The following is a 21,550-nucleotide window of genomic DNA, read 5'->3' as shown; positions in this document are numbered from 1 at the left end:
GCCCGGAGATGCGCGACAGACCCAGCAGCCACGGAGCACGGAGCGAGAGGAAATGTTAACTGGAGCATATCATTAATTCACTATTTTCCTTTCTGTTTGTTCCATACTGCCCGTATGGAAAACGATGTTTGTGTCCAGACGCAAGGAGAAGCTCACCTAAATATTATTAAACACAGATTGCACCAAACCGGTTCAAGTTTCATCCGTGTGGAGTAAAATTACTCCCCTGGCCAGTGTGGACTAATGATGGCTCTAATGGTTCACCTGAAGACGGTCGCTCACCTTCGGGGAAAAGGTGACAGGATCGCCAAAGTTACATTCAGAGGTAGGACACAACGTTTCTGTGTTGTAGCCTGCATGTTGTGAAACTGTATCCCCCTGTGTGGTATGGCCTGATTTAATTTCGGTTAGACGACGTAGTGGGACATAATCAGAGGTCCCGGTTGCGTAAAAAGTTGGGGAAACCCCTCCTGGATCGGTGGTCACCAGAGACGTACCACGCTCCGATGTAGTCCTATCAATGCGCTTTTTATCCAAAGATGGAAACTGGACTGATATTGTTTAAATGAAAGAGAGAAAGAGAGTAAAGCAATCCTAAAAACTAAATCATTAACCTATGCGAATTAAAAGGATACCACACAAAAATCCAACCCTTATTGGGAGTTTTATCATTTCGCACTTGTTATTTAAGCATTTGGAATAGCCTACTCCATCATATTCATATAATGTGTGTGCTCTATAATGCATTCTCACATATTTTAAAGTGCTACAGAAACAAACAGTATTTGAAATAGGGTGTTACGTCATTGATGGTTAATAATGTAACATCACAGCTCTTATATGTTTTTTTCCAGCTGTCAGGAAATAGACTTCTCTTAGTTTAAATATAAATAATTAAAATATGAATTATTCATTATAGCCACAAAAAGAGAAACGCTATGTGTTACTGTCTGTACATCCCAGGGAATATAGTGACATTACAGTAAATCCTCATGTGTCATCACTTGATGGGTCGTTTTACTCATAAAGCAATAAGGGCGAGAGGCCAGTATGGTTACAATTGATAAAGCTGATGGCATTGATTATGAAAGAGGATGTTGGAGGTGGGGGGTCTCCTTGCACTGCCCCTGCAGTCTACATGTCAAAGTGTCCTTAGGCAAGGTACTGAACCCCTAAATTGCTCCCCTCCTGATGAGCAGGTGGTGACTTGCATGGTAGCCTCTACCATCAGCGTATGAATGGGTGAATGCTGGCGTGTATTTTAAAGCCTTTTAAGTGATCACTAAGAAAAGCACTAAATGTTATCCATTTGCAATTCATCATATCATCGAGGTAATTGTCAATCCACTAGTCCTTTGGCGTTTTATAGCTCCTCCAGGGTCAGATCTTAACACCTGACCTGCCCTGCCTCTCCTGCTGTTCAAAGGAAACAGGGATCACTGCAGGATTGGAGGGACATTTGGAGTGAGTTCAGTGGATTCATTCATCAACATCATACATTACTTTGCATGTGAGAGAGAAACAGAGACAGGAAGAGAAAGGCATGTGTGTTTCAGCACCTTGGACAGTGATCAGTCCACTCTCAGATGACAGGTTCAATCCCAGCGGATCTCTGATTAGACTCCTGCTGTCAGCATCAGTATTGGGTCGGATGTTACAAGACCACCACCACCCTTTCTTTCACTCTCCACTGCTCTGTGATTGTGTGTGTGCATGACTGTGTGTGCGCTGGAGAGAAGATGGCTTTCAGTGTTGCTGCAGTGAATTCACCATGGTCTTGATATTACATGAACCGTGTCAACCAAGTCAAGGATTGGATTGTCTGCTCTTCCCCCCATGGGCCAACTGGCAGCACAGAAGCTGCCATTCATCTGTTTGCTAAGTTGTTAACCTACGTAACAATGTGTGTTAGTCTTTTTTTACCCCAATTTCTTCCCTACTTCATTCAGTCAATGCTAATTCAAATCCTGTCCAATTCAAGACACAAGTGGCTTTCACTAATTTTCACTTAAGTAGAATGCTGTACTATATTTTAAAAGAAAAAGCAGACGTGCACATGCTTCTGTGCAAACAGTAGTTACCATAAAAGGTTTGTAAATACCAGACCTGCCGAGTTAAACCGTGTTACACCGTATTCTGTGACCCATCAGATTCTTTGACCTGAATAGGAATTTCAGCTGTATTGTAAAGGTGTAAATGCATTGTAAACATACGTTATCATAGCCTACTTTATTAGTTATTGACAAAATCGTGCCCCCATAGTATTTAGACAGGGTCACACATGTTGATAGCTGTTTACCAGAAATATTGTGACCCCTATATATTCAGATTACCTATTAGACTACTATAGGTACTACTAGAGTCACAGATTTTAATAGCTGCAATAGCATTTGTTGGTCCACAGTTTGGTATTTTTCATCCTCCAAAAATACTGAAATTACAGCTCAAAATGCATGACCCTATTTAAATACTCAGGTTACAATGTTGTTCGGCAAGAGCTATCAAAATAAAGTGTGACATAAAGTATGATAAAATTGTTAACAGTTAGCCTGACAAGCCAGACCCACATCAAGTCTGCACTCATAGCCAACCAGAGCAACGCTAGTTGATAGATTAAACTTTTGCCGTATCCGGTCAGCAAAACTCTGAACACATCTTCCTTTTTTTAAGAATGACTTCAGTGCTTAACTCCAAGTCTTCCAGAATCGCGGCCAAAGCCGATTCGAAAGGCCGCTGTTCGCCAGCAGCAGCGGCAGCCATCTTTATGTTTTCAAGTAGCAGGGAATTCACGCGGAACCGCCGCAACTCTGCCGTCCTTATGTTAAAGTGATGGTTCGGAGTAATTTCACCCTAGGGTCCTTTGCACCATGACCTCGAGCCAAACACCCCCCCAGAAGCTTTTTTCACCTGGGTCTAACATTGGGAGAGTTAGCGTAGAGTAGCGTTAGCCGCTGAATAGCTTAGCGCAGGGGCTAATGGATCCGAAGTGTCTCTTAACATTACCCCACTAATAATGCCCGAAATGATACCAAAGGTCTATACTAGTATATATAGGTTATGCACTCATAAAACGATGGATTGGAAAGTTTGTAAGTACACCAGAAGGTTATGTAAATAACACTTGCCTGCTGGCTTCTGCTCTCTGCTGTTGTTGTTGCTGCTGTAAGACGAGTGCTTAGGGACATCTACAAATTACAACACCAAAAGAAGACACGCAGCAAAAATATTTTTAAATTTAACTTATTTTTTAAAGTAAGTGCTGTAGTATAACTAGCAGGAGACAAGTAATATTTGAGGTAAGTTTGGAGACATTACCTTATTTAATCATTAAATTAATAAATATTTTTGTTGCATCTCTTTTCGGTGTTGTAATTTGTAGATGCCCTAAGCACTCTTACCGACCGGGTAGTAACAGCAGCAGCAGCAGCAGAGCAGAAGCCAGCAGGCAAGTGTTATTTACATAAACTTCGTGTACTACAAATTTTACAATCCATCGTTTTATGAGTGCATAACCACCTTATTTGTACTACTGTAAGACGTTTGGTATCATTTCGGGCGTATTAGTGGGGTAATGTTAAAGACACCGGATCCATTAGCCTCTGCGCTAAACTATTCAGCTGATAACGCTACGCTACGCAGCTCCCAATGTTCGCCCAGGTGAAAAAGCTTGGGGGTGTTTGGTTCGAGATCATGGTCAAAGGAACCCTAGTGTATCGAAAATCATCACTACTCCCGCCCACCGACTCTATACACGACGGGATTGGCCTGACCAGAATTTTTTTTTTTCAGCTCACAAGCCAATGGAGAGTTGCTAGACTGACCCTGGCTGCAAATTACATTTGCTGCCGCTAAAGTGCATCTAGATTTCTAGGCTACAGTGGCAATATAGGTGAACTTTCTGACCAGGTCACAGAATCTGATGGGTCACAGCATACGGTGTAGTTGCTGATTTTGGCCCCACTTGGAAGCAGCAGAAACACATGAACACAACAATGACATATCATCATCTTTTAAGTTGATTTGATGAACGTGTTAGCAAACAGCCGCACATCCAACAGGCCTGCATTCTGTCTACATATCACTCTCCTTTCAGCTGTTTTTGGTAATGATGGCGAGATAAGCTTTATGAAGCATTAAAGCTTTCCAGCAAATTGGCTACCAAAAGGATTCATTTCTCGAGGCGTCGTGTGCACACGAAACCACCTATTGGTCAAAGAGTGTAAAACAGGCCGAAATATTGATGAGATGATCTCAACCATCTGTGATATACTGTATTTGCACCGGGAAAGGCTAATATATATATTTCACTGATGTTAAATAATGATACTGTATGTGACAATAACATGTGGGGGACTTCTATGAATACTGTAGCAAGCTGGCCCATCATTTGCCCAAGCCCCTTACTGTTATTAATTAACATGAAATCATACAGATAAATACAAGTATTGCCCCATTATTTAATCTATATAAATATTGACTTCTCTGTTCTGTATTCCTAGCAGGGGCCCCTCTCCTTAATGCATTATAAAAGTACATCTTTATTTAGCAAGAAAGAAAGTAAAACCTTTTGGTGGATGGCATGAGACTTTATTAAAAAAGGAAAAAAAATAATCACTTCAACTGAGCAGTCAGATTTAAAGTGTATGTTATACATTTTGACAATAGTGGGTCATTAGATAACAGAGAGCAGAATCACAGGAGAGGTGGGCGAGTAAGAGCAGTGCATCAACAGATATGAGCTGGGATCAAACCCATCATACACTGAATCACCACGGCGCCCACCATATGATTAGTTTCATTTAAATACTGTTTTTGACTGAGTTTTTAATTTTAACTGCTAAGTACACTAGGGAATTGTGTTATTTAAAGGAGGCTGATGTCTTTATCAGCATTACTTTGCCACAGATGGAAATCATTTGAATGGGAAAGGTTGTTACCCTCTTTTTTCTTCCCTAAATTGCTTTTAAACTTTTATTTTTATTACTGCCCATTTTCCCTGTACACTGTCAGTAGCTCTTCCTGAGTGCGTTCAGCTCAAACAATTTCCTGTCTGGAGAGGAAGAGGTCTGCCAGGAAGCCACATCCCCCTCCACCCCCAGCCCAAGCACATCAAACCATATATGACCCCTAGAGAGGCTGGTGGGGCGATGTTATGTATGTAAGGCCGACTCCACATGTTGTGTTTGATGGGAAAAGAGAGCAGAACACACATAATCCAGAATCAAACATCTTCAATATTTGGACTAAACAAAAGCCATAAATCAGGGAATCGATTGCATTGAAGGGGTAATATAAAAAAGCAATAAGGAAGACTGAAGAGTCCCTGTCGTTAGGCTAAAACTAGTTCATTATTACCTGGTGCCATGGGCAATAAAGACATCAAAGTGGAAGGCATCAAAAACTTAATTGATTTTGTTACAAGTCTTTGATGAGTCCTTGCTGTTATCTGTATCTCTGGGCTTTATCAAAGAATGACACTCCAGCTCTTGTTCCTTATAGTCTGGGCCTCTGCACAGTAGCCTGCAGGATCACACACACACACACACACTGTACATCAGCATTAACTTAGAAATTAAAGCATTATCTCCGCTCTTAAGATATTCCACTACAGCTTGCTTCTTTCAGCCCAACTCTCTTCTTCTGTCTGTCATCTACTGCTTGTCAAACAATTTCACATCCGTGCTGCTACTCGGACATTTTGTTTGTCATCTTAAGTGTAAATCTTCAATATATTTTCTGGGCTGAAACAGAGCTTTGTGCTATCTTACACACATAATTTAAATTCCTTTTCTTCCCTGTAGCACAGTGAAACTATATTCTTTACATCCTCTGCTGGAGCAGACATTTACTGTATGTTGTGATACTCACACTGTTGTTGGGCTCGTAAACAAGGAAATAAGACAAAATGAAACCAGCATGGAACAACAAAGATGAGATGCTCAAAGGCATACAGGGAGACTCATGATTACATCCCAAACATGAGGGCAGATAAACAAAATGCTTTCCACTGTTCTATTCTACACTCAATGTTTTTGTTCTGTTGCACCCTATAGATCCAGGTAAAAGTGAAAAGCTAAAAAACCACCTCTATTAGGGCTGTAACAATACACCAAACTGTTTCAATACAAACCTTGATTCTTTTGGGCAGGGGGGGTTATACTCGGTAAACGTAATACCGATAACGTTTTTCTGCTACATGGCATCATTTTGTCATTGATTACATGCCACTTTGCAACACAGTAATACAACAGAGATTGATTTCAATATCGATCGATCCAACACCAAAGATTCTTTTGTACCTTGAAATAATTTTTCCAAAAATGAGACATAAGAATAATGGTAATGGTAATGGACAATTCCGCTTCCAACCTGTAGGGGGACCGAATAGGAAAACTGCTTTGGTGTTGCTTTAAAGGTCCAGTAGGTAAGACTTATAAAACTAACTTTCTGTCATATTCGCAGAAACTGACCCTATGTTCCAGTTGAACTACATGAAGCAGGTAATAAAAAAAAAAAAATTCCAGCTCCTCTGGCACCACCTACAGCCTGTAGTGCGATTTGCAAAAATCCACAGTTCTCTGTTCAGATGCACCAATCAGGGCCAATGGGTGTGTCTAATTGCGTGTCAATCACTGCTCATGCACACATAGGAGACAGTTTTGGGCTTTAGCGGAAAAGGGGGAGGGACTGAGAAGTTGATGATGTTCAAATTTTTTGGCTAACTCCTGGATCTTCACAATCCTACCTATAGCACATTTAAAGCGCCCATATTATGCTCATTTTCAGGTTCATAACTGTATTTTAAGGTTGTACCAGAATAGGTTTACATGGTTTAATTTTCAAAAAACACCATATTGTTGTTGTACTGCACAGCTCTCTCTCACTGCTGCAGATCCTCTTTTCACCTGGTTTCTGTTTTAGCTACAGAGTGAGACCTCTTTTCATCTTCTTCTTCTGTACTATCTTTGATTGCACTCGCACATGCTCAGTAGTTCAGATGTAGATCATGTCAGCTAGCTAACTCTAGAGACAGTAAAAGAGAGCCTGTTTCTCCAACTTTGGTCAGTTACAAGGCAGGATTAGCTGGGAGACTTCTAAATGAGGGTGCACATGGAAGTAGTTCTTTTGTAGATTATGGTGAACTTGTGTGTGTTGTAGCAGTGCTTTGCTATTGAGAACGACGTAGCATGCTACCGTTAGCATTAGCGTTAGCATGCTAATGCTAACGGTTAGCATGCTAACGAGCTAACGGTTGTGGTTAGCCAGCTCAAAATCGGCCTCGGACTGTGACGTCACAGCCGATTTTGAACAGCTCACTAGGAGACTGAAGGCAGGACACATTCAGAAACTGTATCTCACTCAAAACAGCATGGATGGATTTTTTTCAAAGTTTGTATGTGTGTGGAAGCACCAGAGACACAAAAGAACACCCCAAATCCCAGAAAAAGTGATTTTTTCATAATATGGGCACTTTAAGGTTAGCCTACTATAAAGGTACTGGTTGATAAGTAGCTAATGCTAATGCTTGGTCTATAACATTAGCTAATTCTTGGTGGGTAACATAAGATTACGACATCGTTCAACACTCTCAGTTATTTTTAGTATGATTGTTTTGACCACGGTTAACAACTCTGGGCTAACCCATGAATTCATCAGTAACGTTAACTGTATAGAATAGATAGATGACTAATCTAATGGTAATTTAGCCAGCTAGCACACCCCTGTCTGTCTGCCTCACTCTCTCAGCGCTGCAAGGCTTCAGTCGGGATGAGAGCTGACAACAGCCCCGGGGACACATCCACAGTCAGCCTCCAGCCAGCTAGCAGCCAGCCACTATCATTACAGCAATCCAAACTCGGTCAGCACTTAACTCCGGTGCTAAGGACGCTAATGGCAGTTTACTGAACCGTCGGGAAACAGTCCCAGGCACCCGGGTCAGAACAGCGACCATTTGTAACGTTACACCTCCGTTATAGCGTTACCGCTGTTCGTGCCGAAAATCTCCTCCCTGCCGAATTCCCCCCCTTCGCGTTTAGCCGTCTTTACAGTTAGCTAAATTTACCCAACAAAAGGGGGATAAGGCACCAAAACGACTAATACTAATAGTAATTTAAAGATGTAAATGGTAGCATTGGATCTGGACGGGAAGGATAACTCTGGGAGTTGGAAGGGGTGTGTCGCGATTCTGCCTTCTCACACAGGTGCGTGGATCTGAGTGTCGCGATTTCGGTTTCATATCGCATTTCGTTACAGCCCTAACCTCTATGTAGCCTTCTTTTGTGTTAGCTTGAGTTTTTCACAGTGTTCTCCATCCTTCTCTTTTTCTCTTTTCATCTCCGTCTGTCTGCTTGAAAATAAAAATGTACATTTCTTTTCTTTCTTCCACCACATGTCGGTTCTTTCAGTGGCTCTCTGATTCTATTTCTCACTGTTTCCACCAAGGCCAAAAGGCAACCTGATTAGCAGAATGTTGTTTTAGTTTGGTGTGGAGCACCTTACATAAGTTTCACACAATCTGCTTTTCTAAACCCACGTCTCGCTTAGATAAAAAAAAACTGGTATGCCTCTGTTTTGAATAATGTAGGAGGAATATTGTCTCCTTCCCTATGTGACATTTAACTGGTGTTTATTTTCTAAAATAATTTCAAAGGATGTGTGTTTTGTAAGGTTGTAGAGAGTGGGGAGTGATGAAAAAGAGAGAACACGGCTATGAACTAGAGTCAAAATGGGCAAAATTGTTTTGGTAAAATGATACCGATGAGGTTGAATGAAGCATAATATATTTTCAGGTTTTGCTTTTGCATGTCCGTGTCTTTTTCTCTTTCAAATTCAGAGGTTGTTTGCTCTGTGAATGTGTGAAAAGATACTTTCAGCACAAGTAATAATAACGAATCAGAGCCAGGCATAATGTATTTATTTCTATTCTCTTCTTGTTCTAAACTTATAATTAATTAACTTTGTAGTTGTGTGTGTCTGTCTGTCCGTGTGTGTGTGTGTGTGTGTGTGTGTGTGCGTGTGTGTGTGTGTGTACATACATATGAACGTGTGTCAGTACACATCAGCAGTCCACATACACCCAAACAAATATCAACACCCACACAAAAGCCTCAGGCAAAGGACACAAAGCAAACTACTGCAACAAAGCAGTCCGGCACCATTCATGAGCCTCACAAAGCAACCAGGTGAACACAGGATGTAGCACACATGACTGAGTCAGGTTAATGTACAGTGACTGGCTCTCTGTCCTGTGTATAACCTTAAATACACACTGTACCAAGATATTATTGTTTTCCTGATTATTAAATCATGGAAATCATTTAACCTTGGCAAAAAACTAACTTCTTTTATGTTATTTCTATTCTGCGGAAGTCTTTTCTCTCTCTGTTTTTATTCTGTCGCATAATGAGTCATATTTTAGCAATTCAAATATCTGCAATTGTTTTTTGTCTCCTGTGGCTCCACACAGCCTGTCTCATTTGTTTGTTTATCAGGTACTTAAGGCATTATCTTGTCTTGTCACTGGTCTTTAATGTGACAAATGTAAACATATTTTAGACAGGAATAATATGATATATATAATATATGATAAATGTCTTTCAGCAAATCGATCCTTTACTTAGTAAAAGTACAAAAACTATTATGTAAAAATACTCTATTACAAGTTATAATCTTGCATTTAAAAATCCTAGTTTTTCATTTTTATTTCTATTTTAAACATGGCCCATTAAACATAGAAGGCAAGTGATTAATGTACATGCAGAACTTAAAATTAAGACAAGTAGGTAAATAACAAAAAAAATGAGTACTAAATGTAGCAGAGTAAAAGTATAAAGTAGCATAAAATGGTAAAGCCCACTGTACTTGAGTACAATTCTTGAGTCCCTTTTTACCACTGGTATCTGACATATTTCAGTTTTTACTACCTGTTTTTATTTTACTCATTTTGCAAAACGTTTATATTCATTTATTTATTACACTGTGACTGACAACCTACCTGACCCAGTCTCATAATGCAAGCAGATAAATATAAAGATTGATTTACATATGCTGTATAAATTGCCCTTGCTGTGTCTCAAACTTAAATAACAGTATATGCAATGCCATTATTGAACCATTTATCTGTTTCTAACCTCTGCTCCTCACCTTCCAGGTCTTTCCTTCTACAGCCGTGTGGCAGAGAACTGTGAGGAAGTGGCCCACTTTAATGAGGTCAGTGTCTTCATTTCCCCTGTCATACACTAACCCACCTCGATAATGACAATAAGCAATTAGCTCTTCACTTAATAGAACCGCAACCTTTCAGTCTACACTGCAGATAACAATACACTGATTTCACCGGCTGCATGTTTTGTCAATAAACCTATTGGTAAATCAATAAGTAGGAGACATAATGTAGGTAATGGAGTCAATTTGTACTTTTTAAGTAATGTCTGTTCTTAGATTTAAGTAATGACATTTATACAACTCAAACCTAACAGTGTGTAGCATTAGACATAAATGAGTACAGGAGCATTTCACTTTTACACCTACACAATCAGGGTTCTATTACTATAACTGCTATGAAGGTTTTGAATTCCTTCAACTGTAATGAAGGAAGCATCTTATAATTTGATTAGTATTGACTAATCAGTTCATTTGAATGGGTCTTTTGCAAAAACAAATTTCCACCAGGTTTCAGTTCTTGGTATTTAATACTTGAAAATAGCTTTTTTTGGAAACACTTTACAGTAAAGATACATTATGTTAAGAATAAAGAACATCAGATGTAGATTATTGTCAAATCTGCTTCAGATTCAGCACCTCTTGAGAGTTAAACAGTAATATTTAGTTTTTTATCTTGGTGTCTCTGTAATCTTCTGTTACCTTACCTGGCATTGTATCATTAAATCATAGTTGGATTCTGAAGAAACTTCTGTTGTTGGTGCAGGTCAGGAAATGTAAAATGCTTCACTTTCGGTGTAAAGAACACTTTCCAGACCGCACATTACTGTTGCTGTCAGTAAAATAATGTTTGCTGTAAGGTTTTTAGAAATTAGATATACTTTGAATTTGTTTTACTATTATAGTGCCCGTTCAAAATGTGCCTGTTTGGAACGGCCGATTGCTTGGCCTGTGTTATTGCTGCTTGTAGCTTTCTCCAGAACCATTGTAGCAAAAAATTACTTACAGAAGGACCAAAGCACTTAATATGCAGCCACACTGGATAGTCTACTATTGACTTACTGTGCACTTCTAATTCAGAGAAAAGCATTGTACTACTACATTGAGTAATCAGACATTTGCCTCATGGACTCATGGCGGTGCACCATGCGCCACCCATCTGGCCTGTTATGAGAGCCAATCAGCAAAAAGCTGCATTAATCCACTACCGGAACTGGACCGATTAGCCTACAGAGACGGACTCACATTGGACTCACAGAGACGGAGTCAGCCGGCTCCGGAATGTGAGTGTGTACGCAGAGAGAGAGGAAGGCATTGCAAATAAAGAGAGTTTTAGTTTAACTACATTTTTGAGTTGTCTTTTTCGTCAACTATACATATTGATATCGCCACAGTCAGCATTTTCTTGTTTTTTTTATATATCTAGTCTGTTGACTATATGCTGAGGACATCAGAGACTTTGACAAAATGGGTTGGTGATGTAATGTAACGAATGCTGATGTTGTTGACCATGGTTGTTGTTGATGTTATTGGGTCAACTTTGTAAGGCTGATATGCGCTTTTCCTACTCTGTGTAGGATACTTTGACACTGCTACCCATGCACCTTGCTCAGTACTTGTATTTATTTGTTCTCATACTGTAACGGTTGTGTTCCAGTTCTTACTGTTGTTACTCTACTCCCCCCGACCCCACTCGTGATTTCTCGTATTAAATGTGAAGTTGTTTGGATGAACGGTGGTAAGTTTATTTGATTAGGACAACATTTCTGTAAATGCGCCAGTGTTAGCCGGTCAGCTAATTTTTAACTGTAGTCCTAGTATGCATGTCTTTATTGTGGGAAGAAACCCACACAAACACAGGGAGAACATGCAAACTCCACACAGAAAGGCCTGGAACAACCTGGATTCAAACCCTGAACTTTCTTGCTGTGAGGCAGAAGTGCTAACCACTGAGCCACCGTGCAACCCACGTGAGATACACACGCACGCACGCACGCACGCACGCACGCACGCACGCACGCATTGGCATTGCACGTAAACAACGATTTTCAAAATCATCCAATATGGATGTAATTGGACACTTGACTGCATGCAGACACAAGGAGAAACTCCACACAAACCTTTATGCTGTGAGGAGACAGTGCTAATCAATGAGCCAGCCAAGGATCATGTCTTATCACCTAATTAATTTTCTAACCCCAAATCTTACTTATTCTCCTTTGTAAATGGTGGATTTCCTGCCAAGTGTCTCCTAATAGCGCTCTCCTGTTCGCTGATGGCCTATCAGGGTCTGAGAGGCGAGACAGAGGTAGTGGCCTCTACCCATGCCTGACATTGAACACTTGCTCTGTTTTAATTAAACTAGACACTCCACACTCCACTGCTGTAGAGAGGATGAGCTGGTCCCCTATATAGCTCTTCTGCCAGAACTTGAAGATCTTTGAATTTGAAAAAGAAAGTCTAATGGATATGAACACAGACCAGAGTAAGCCTTTCAGAACCTTAAGGATTTCACTGCAGCCCCTCTGGTGCTGGTTCATCCGTCTCTTTTGTGGCTGCAGTGGGAGTCTGGGAAATGTTCCCAATAGAATTCCTGCAGGCTTCTGTTACACTGAGAAACCAGCGTTGTGATGGATTTAAATGCAACGCATCATATAAGGGAGCAGAGGGGGGATATGAGAAAGAGATGAGGGTTGGGGATCAAACAGAAGTACTGGAGGAAAAGACTACCTCTGGTAGTGCATAAAGTCAGGTGAATGAAATAAGAAAAACAAAAGAAAGAGGTCCCTCAAGCACATAAAGTGCCTTCCCAGGGGAGTTTTTTCTTTCTCTGAGCTGCTTGCTTTCACAGAAAAAAAATGTTTTTTCCTTTGATGGGCTCAGGCACAGGCACAGGCAGAGGGCTGTTTCCTTTGCTGATAACCAGGGCTTTTGTTTTCAGTCTAATTAGGAAAATGGCAAAATAACAGAACACATTTAGTAACTTAGTCATACACACACACACACACACACACACACACACACACACACACACACACACACACACACACACACACACACACACACACACACACACACACACACACACACACACACACACACACATTCACAGTCCCTGCAGATATATATAAATATAATGGTGCATTATATTATTCCTGAAGCCTCACTACAAAAACTGGTGTAGAACTGAGTGGCTGGCTCTCATATGTGATCTCTTGTGACAGCCTCACCCGATGCTCTGGCCGCGGTCCTGTAGTGCTTGGGAGGTCGTTAGCATCACTCAGCATCAATAGAACGTCCAGGCTTCCCTTGGGACGACTTGTGCTTCCACTAGTTCCTGAGTCTGTGTGTATTTGTGTGTGTGTGTGTGTGCATGCGTGGTTGTGTTACATGCTGCTGGTGCCTGAGTGTACTGTTTTCCGAGCCACCCCCTACCCCCACCCCACAAACTCCCAGAGCAATTCCTCATCACATCCTCCTCATTTGACATCTTCATCCTCAGCACTGGAACATTTGCATGGCTCAGTGAGCTCAGTCCAGCCCCTGAAGTTGAGGTCCATTAGCATAGAGTTGTGTGTCTTTTTGCTTTATGCATGGACTAGCAGGATGCCTTTGAACTAGTATGTGGATAGACTGGATGGGGGAATCTGTATTCATTATTCATTCCATGGTGGGACTTGGCTTTTAGCTGCAGTAAACCAGGGCTCCCCCTCACTAGTTAGACATGACTGGAACAAAGAACAGAAAGCCCTGCAAGAACTGTATGTGACCACATACTTAATTCAGTGTGGACCTGTGGATATAGCTACTGTACATGTGTATGTGTCCATGTTAATGTGTGTTGAGAGAGAGAGGGCACATTTTTACTTGAAGAATTTTATTAGGAATGTGTGTTTGTTTAGTTTACAAACAGGATGTCAAGAGATTTGAACTCCGCAGACAAGGAAAGGGGAATTATTATGCAAACATTATGAGTACAGGAATGTTCCTTCTCCGCTAGCCTCCAGCTGCTACATCCTCCCTACAGTGTACTAAGTGCACAGTCTGACTTTTTAATGAGAGTCTTGTAACTACGTAATGCTAATTCTAAATCCCATGACTTTTTTTATGGCTTTTTTAGGCCATTGTGTACTGTCTCCTACAAATTAGGTTTGTTAGGAACTAACAACTCAATGGATTCTGTTATATAGCACCACGATGAGAAAACATTCTATAAAGAGCACTGCACCAATTCAGCATTATACATCTACAACATTGTTGAATTCACAATGAACAGTTTAGAAAAGTTATCAGAATTATTGCAACAGAACTAGAGATGCTGTTTTTTATTCCATGTTCTTCCTTGTTAAAACCTACAGTACCCACAATGCAACTTGGATTCTTTATACAATTTTTTTTACAGTATGGTTATGTATAGGCAGCTATTGTTTAGGTTTAGGTTAGGAAAACACAATGGTCTTGGTTTAATAACATCCACAGTAGTCTCACATTGCCAGACCTTCCACAGCGCTGCGGAGGAAGGTCTGGCTAGTCCACACAGCATTCCGAGATGGGAGAAAAACATGCTCTGGTTTATTGGCATTTCTTTAAACCAATCATAATCGTCTTGGACAGAGCAACGGTGCCTCTACAAAATAGCTTCGGGAAGGAACTTGTTTTGGTGGAACATGTGTACGTTCAAAGGTTTTTTTAGTCGTGCAACAGAAAACTGAGATTGGACAGACAGTCTAGCTAGCTGTCTGGATTTACCCTGCAGAGATCTGAGGAGCAGTTAACCATAGTCCTCCTAAATCCACCGGAGTTTAAAATGCCAACACAAAGAAAGCGAAAGGTGACGGACATCCAGCGTAATTTCCGGTGGTACTTGAACAATCCTGGAAATGAAACGTCGTCGATATAGACTACATCCACAGTGATTTGGAGCATGAAACATGGAATGTTTAATCTATTAACATTTATTAACCAAAAAACAATCTTCCCTTAACCATAGACAAAGTGCTTTTGTTGCCTAAACCTAACCACACAAGGGACTGAGGTTATGAAACCTGAGCTAGGGCGTAAAAACCCTATGGTTTGTACACCAACCATCCACCCCAAACACACTACGTATGACATGCGCACAGTACAAAAACAATCAACCGACAAAACCTAATTTGCAAAATAAATCAGTAGTATATAAAAACTATTTCTATAATGGAAAGTGTTGCTTTTAGTAGTCATTGTGTCACTGTTGACGTTCTTGCCGTAATTCACCACTGAAAGCCTCATCAGCTTGAACTCAAGTTTGTGCTGCGGCTGATCAAAGAGAGCAGGAAGAGACCACAGTGACGTCACTTCCACAAAACTTCCCCGACTGCCTGTGTAATCAGATTTAAGAAGTTAGAGGGCTTGAGTAAGGTGTATCTGTTATATGAGAACATACTACTATCAGGGTGAGGTTTTTAAACTAATATACATCATACTCAGTAGTACAGGGTTCATATCCAGTGAGCCACCGGAGAATAAAAGACTCTTAAAACGTAACTTCATGCATTAGGGTGATCCATCTCTGGAGGTCATATTTCAGATGATGCTTTACTGACCACTTGACCATAAGTAAGAAGAAGAGAAGTTGCATGGGTTGCGACTGGAATTGACACAAGCTGGAATATTGCTGGTGCCTAAAATAGTTTATGAACTTCACCAGTTTTTTAGATTGAGTACTGCTCCAGGGAGGTGCTTTCCCATCTCTGAGTATACTGAATAAATGATGACCTGAGCAGAATATATTCTTTGCCTGATTTGAGTTTGAGGGAAGCAAGAAGCAGAAAATTGAGCACCCAAAATTAGCATATTGGAATCTACAGTTAGCATCCTTAATAGAAAATATAGAAACTCATTTTAGTGACATTTTGTTTTCAAGTTGGTTGTGGGTTTAGAATGACAAAACAGTAGAATTAATCAAGTGTGTTGATGTTCACACAGAGATATATAGCAAAAACCAAATTTTCTCTAGTGAATGCTGTATTTTTACGTTGTTGTTTGAGCCCTTAGGAGAAGAAACATTAATAAGCTCCCATTTCTCTTTTGCTATTCTCTGTGTACCCATGTGCATCAGTTTGTAACTCCTCTGCCTTAATGAGTCTCTTTCAAGAGTGACACAGTGCCAAACACTGGCACAAAAACTCAGTAGACAAAGTAAAGTAATGCATTTTCCACCAAGTTCCTAAACTATGAAATATGAACTGGTACTGTAAAGACAAAATATGTACATAAACAGAAAACTACAATAACACAAATTCAAATGCTGATTAACAGAGTGTATAGAGAGTGGTTTGTACATCTGAAGCAGTGTGTAAACCGAACAGCAGGTGAGAAATGTATAGCCATAAACTATATAGCTATGATAAGAGGGTACTGCTGTACTAGTGAACAGTATATACTGAGAACATTTTGGAGGTATGTTTGTCAGAAGTTGTGTGTTGGGGCAGCTCAGCTCTAGTTATCATTCTTGTTCACAGATTTTCTTGTCCTCCACAAATACATGCTTTTTAATTAATAAAAATGGTGAAACAATAACCCAGTTTGGGCTACTGTTTCATTATTTGTTACATGGCATAGTTGGAAAAATAGGCACCAGATGAACAGAAGGTAGAAGTTCTGTTTAAAACAAAAGGAGAAAAAAATCCATCTCAGCAGAAAATCTCACAGCACAGAGTTGTGAAGCACCTAACTTGACAAATGTGTTGTTCATTATCTCTGCACCATCTGGTCTTCCACAGCAGAAACTGGTGAGCTAATTGCATTTTTATTAGACTCCAGCTTAAAACAAAATGAGACTTTATTGAATTAACTGGATAAAGTCACCTCAAAAACAAAGGCACTTCAATACACAAAGAGAAAAAAGAGGGTACAAACAAAGAAAACAATACAAAATACAGAAAATATAGTACAAAGAAAAGATGAAATGGAATGTAGGCTATATAATCACATTTCCTTGAAAAAATCTTTCAGTACATCAGCTATAGCAGCCAGAGCTTGTAGCAGCTACAACATTGATAAATATACATTCTGGGTGAATGAAAGATTCTGACTGGATTAAAGTCAATATGTCTGCAACCATGGCATTTGTTTGACACATATTGTAAATGAGACAGAGATGAATTCAGAAACATTGGAGCATGACACCAGAGAAAAAGAGTGGGGATGGAAATAAAAACAGGGACAGACAGTCCAATTGAAAAAGTAAATTGAGACTGGGTTGGGGTGGTAGTGGTGAGGTGGATGAGATGGACATGCAGCGGTGTCAGTGAGTTTCATTGCAGGAGCAGTTCATCAAAAAATGCCGTTTCATCCAGACTGTCAAACACACATGCACGCACGCACACGTCTAGTGTATGTGTTGCAATGGTGGAAGTACTTAGATCTTTTACTCAAGGAAATGTGGCAATACTACCATATAAAAATACCCCCAACACTTGTTTAATTCTGCTGCTTTGTCACACTAAAATAAGAAAGTCATTAAATTAGTTTACAGTAAGTATGCCAACTGTAGATTCTAGTGTTCTAATTTTGGCTGCTCAAATTTAAGCCTTGAGCTTCCCTTTCGACTCTAAAGAAAAGGAAATATTCTGCTCAGATCATCATTTATTCAGTATACTCAGAGATGGGAAAGCACCTCCCTGGAGCAGTTCTCAATCTAAAAAACTGGTGAAGTCAAAAAACTATTTTTTAGCACCAGCAATATTCCAGCTTCCGTCGAGTCCAGAAGCAACTGTTACTTCTCTTCTTCTTACTTATGGTCAAGTGGTCAGTAAAGCATCATCTTTATAAATTAATCTTTTCTTTTTATATATATATATATATATATATATATATATATATATATATATATATATAGAGAGAGAGAGAGAGAGAGAGAGAGAGAGAGAGAAAAAAAAAGAGAGAGCTCCACGATAAGATAAGACTGTACTTATTTAAATAAATAGAAAATGAATGGCAGATAAATAAAAAAATGTATGGGAAACTGCAAAATAAAAACTACAATCCCGCAATTAGCTCAGTCTCAACAAAATTAGTAAATTACTTAACAAAGGTTCCCCAAAGTTAGTATTAACTGCAAAGGTTTTGTATTTCAATGTGTTACTGTGTTGCTATGTTATTACTATGTAATTTACAGAAATGCATTAAACAAAGGATGGACACAGTATCCCTCCTCTCTGTATTCTGTATATCCTCAGTATTAGCGTACATGTAAAAAGAAAGAAATAATACATATTTGGAGGTGCAGTTTTTAATAACTAAACTCAAGGTCATTAAATGTTCCGAAGCATGACTTTCCAAAAGAGATGAATATCACCAAAATGGTTTCAAAAGGATACAACTGCTGTATAATTCAAACCAAATTCACATTGGACAAAATGAAAGGTAAAAAAAGCCATTTAAAGAAGCAGAATAATGAAAGGTTACTGTATGTCGGTGCGTGAAGTTCTTGCATTTTATATTTTACTGTTAATATTTCACTCACCATCCTAAATATTGTAGCATATGGAGCTGGCTGGTAAAGCCAGCTGTAATGGGAAGGTGGCTTATACTGCCTCTTTCAGCAGTCTACCCGTATCTCTTTAATCCTTTAAGAATACACCTAAGCCTTGCAATTCAAGTGCAGAGGACTGCATCATCATAAGATCACAACAAGCCTGTAAACTAAACACAAAAGCCTACACACTGCATAAAGACTGCTCTTACTGTAAATACTGTATAACACATTTCTCCCAACCCTTGCAGGGAGTGAATATGAAAGATAGAACATATTGTTCATAATTAATCATACTGTAGAGATGCTTTCATCCTCTGTGTCCATGGCAACAGTCATGAAATATCAAAGGATGGTGAGCGGGGGAAACTGAGGACGGCCCGGTCAATGCTCCAGCGTGGGATCATAGCGGTAATAGCTGCTGATCTTCAGTTGAGTATTTATCACCTCTGATTGGCCACTGTGGCCTCAAGGCTTCCAGTTAGTGAGGTCATATCTGTCACTTTTAATGAGTGGCCTCACTCCACCAATTAGGCTGTGTATCATACAGTACAGAGAGTTAGAGGGGGAGCTGGGAATAGTAATGTATGTTCTTCAGACAGGCTCAAAAAGTAGAGAGGAGAATCTAAAATAAGACCAGTGTTGTTTTTTATAACAGTCCATGGTGATTGCTTTTCAGATTACTATTGCACATTTCTTTATCCACATAGTCTGTGATACATTTTTCTAAAGCAAGTCAGACTCAATGGTAGCGTAAGCACATTGCAGCAGTTTTACGTCAGTCAGTGTTAGAGGCACAGTGACTACTTGACATCTTCAAGTCTGATCTGTGCAGAGCTACCAACTATACAAAACTCCCTGCACACCCGTACAGGTGTTTTCACTTGTTGTGGCCGATTAGACCTGTGCTCAGATTGGGGTTGGGTGAAGCTATTTGTTATGATTTTTGTTTTTTACTAATGATAATGATAGAAGTGCAATATTTCCCACCCTAAAGCTGCAGTCAGATAAAAATTCTCCTCGTGTAATGTACTGGTGTGGTGGTGCCGAAAGTAGAGGGGACAAGAAATAGCAGGGGTAGGCTTGTAGTAGGGCTGCTCAATATATCAATATTGTATATATGACTAGATATCGTTTTTTGGATATCATTATATCGTAGTATGGCATAAGTGTGCTCTTTTCCTGGTTTTACAGGCTGCATTACAGTAGAGTGATGTCATTTTCTGAACTTACCAGACTGTTCTAGATGTTTTATTATTTGCCTTTAACCACTTAGTCAATATATCCACATTATTGATGATTATTTATCTAAAATCTCATTGGTAAACTATTTTGTAAAAGCACCAATTCTCAACCCTACAATATGGTCACAATATCGGCATTGAGGTATTTGGTCAAGAATAGACAAAGTCTGGGAGCTAATCATAGACTGTATAAAAAAATATCAACATATCTCCTGAATGAAGCCTACAGTCTATACTCGTCTACTGTGACGGCAGCCCACCTGTCACCCAAAGTGGAACGCCCTGAATTATGCAGAACTTCAAGCCTGAATAAAATTAAAAACGGGTAAATTATTAAAAAAAAGTTGTCATGTACACTAAGGGGAACTTAACTATAGAGACCAAAACCGTTTTTTTATCCTAGACTGTAAACATGTTTAATTCTGCTGTAAAGTTGGACATTTTAACATTGGGGTCTTTTGGAGCCGGCCTCAAGTGGCCACTCAATGAACTGCAATTTTTGGCAGTTCTGCATTGGCTTCATTTTTTCAGCACTGGCAGTTGCCGCTTGGAGCTAACATGGCTAGCAGGCAAACAAAAGCAGTCCACAAAGTTGTAGGATACAGACTCACATGCTTATGAACTAGTGTAACTGATAAAAAGTGCACCTGAATATGTATTTTCTTGCAGTTGCACCAAGTACAGTATGTTTGTGAGTTGAAAGAATGTTCTACTTGCTAAGTGTTCTTGTGTAAAAATGTGCACTTCTACTACACACAATTGGGGTAAAGAGCAAAGACAATTTATGAATAGTGAACTTAAGGGTGTTGTTTCGAGTCCCTGTTTACATGTTTATTAGAATTTACCACTACGACACACTGTTTATATCTTATAAACATTTAATTATTGTAAGACACAAGAAATGGAATAATCCAGATAAAGAAAGAGCTTTAAAGACTCAGTGCTTCATTGCTCGACTGCAGAAACTATTCAGCTTTATACACTTCAGTGGCCTGAAGGTCATACGACACAGAATGGGCTACCACTTCTGGGATCTTTATCGGTCCACCAGCAGCCTTATAGCCTGTTGAGAAATGTATTTGTCTGTTCACGATTGTCAGCTGAAGGCAATATCGATATCCCATAAAGAATTTATTCATGAAACCAAACATTATGATTAATCATCTCTTTCTACTGAATAACAAAAGAATAGGAGATTTAAAAGTTTTAAACTTGGCTTATAGATAGTAAGAAAATTGTATTGGAGAACTGCTTGGCTTGACAAATGTTAATATTTTGCAGCCAAATGTTGCATAGCACTATCTGAAATTGCTTTCTTCTGAGAAAAATTGCTCCTTTTTATTGCAAGAGTACAGTATATTGTGTTTTTATTTTTGTAACCCTGTAGCCAAATTCCTTTCGGTTGTTTAAAACTTGTGCACAGCTGAAGCATGCAAAACCTTTCCACTCTCTCACCTTAATGGATTCTCTGGTCTCATTTTATTTTTCTCCACTGTGTGGGTATTTAAACCACTGTAAGCATTTTTGTTCGTCATGGTGGCTATGAAGGCATTAGGCAACATAAACAGCTTACTCCTTCATGTTGTGATTTCCTGCATGTGTGTTACTCTGGATATAAGTAGTCTTTGAC

The 21,550-nt window shown here is 39.6% G+C and overlaps 1 protein-coding gene across 11 annotated transcripts in view; it reads left to right on the top strand.

The window, feature by feature from the left end:
* Positions 1-21,550, top strand: part of otofa (otoferlin a) — an 86,704-nt gene continuing 65,154 nt past the window's right edge. For all 11 annotated transcript variants that reach the window (XM_039782264.1, XM_039782258.1, XM_039782263.1 and 8 more), the window contains exons 1-2: positions 1-325; positions 10,151-10,209. In XM_039782264.1, coding sequence (XP_039638198.1) covers positions 244-325; positions 10,151-10,209 — 141 coding nt within the window. In that variant the 5' untranslated portion in view covers positions 1-243. The remainder of the gene's footprint in view (positions 326-10,150; positions 10,210-21,550) is intronic.

This window comes from Perca fluviatilis, chromosome 18 (assembly GCF_010015445.1).
Source record: "Perca fluviatilis chromosome 18, GENO_Pfluv_1.0, whole genome shotgun sequence".
NCBI classification, from domain to species: domain Eukaryota; kingdom Metazoa; phylum Chordata; class Actinopteri; order Perciformes; family Percidae; genus Perca; species Perca fluviatilis.
Note: the sequence above shows the minus strand (reverse complement) of the source record. Positions and strands in the feature narration are given on the sequence as shown.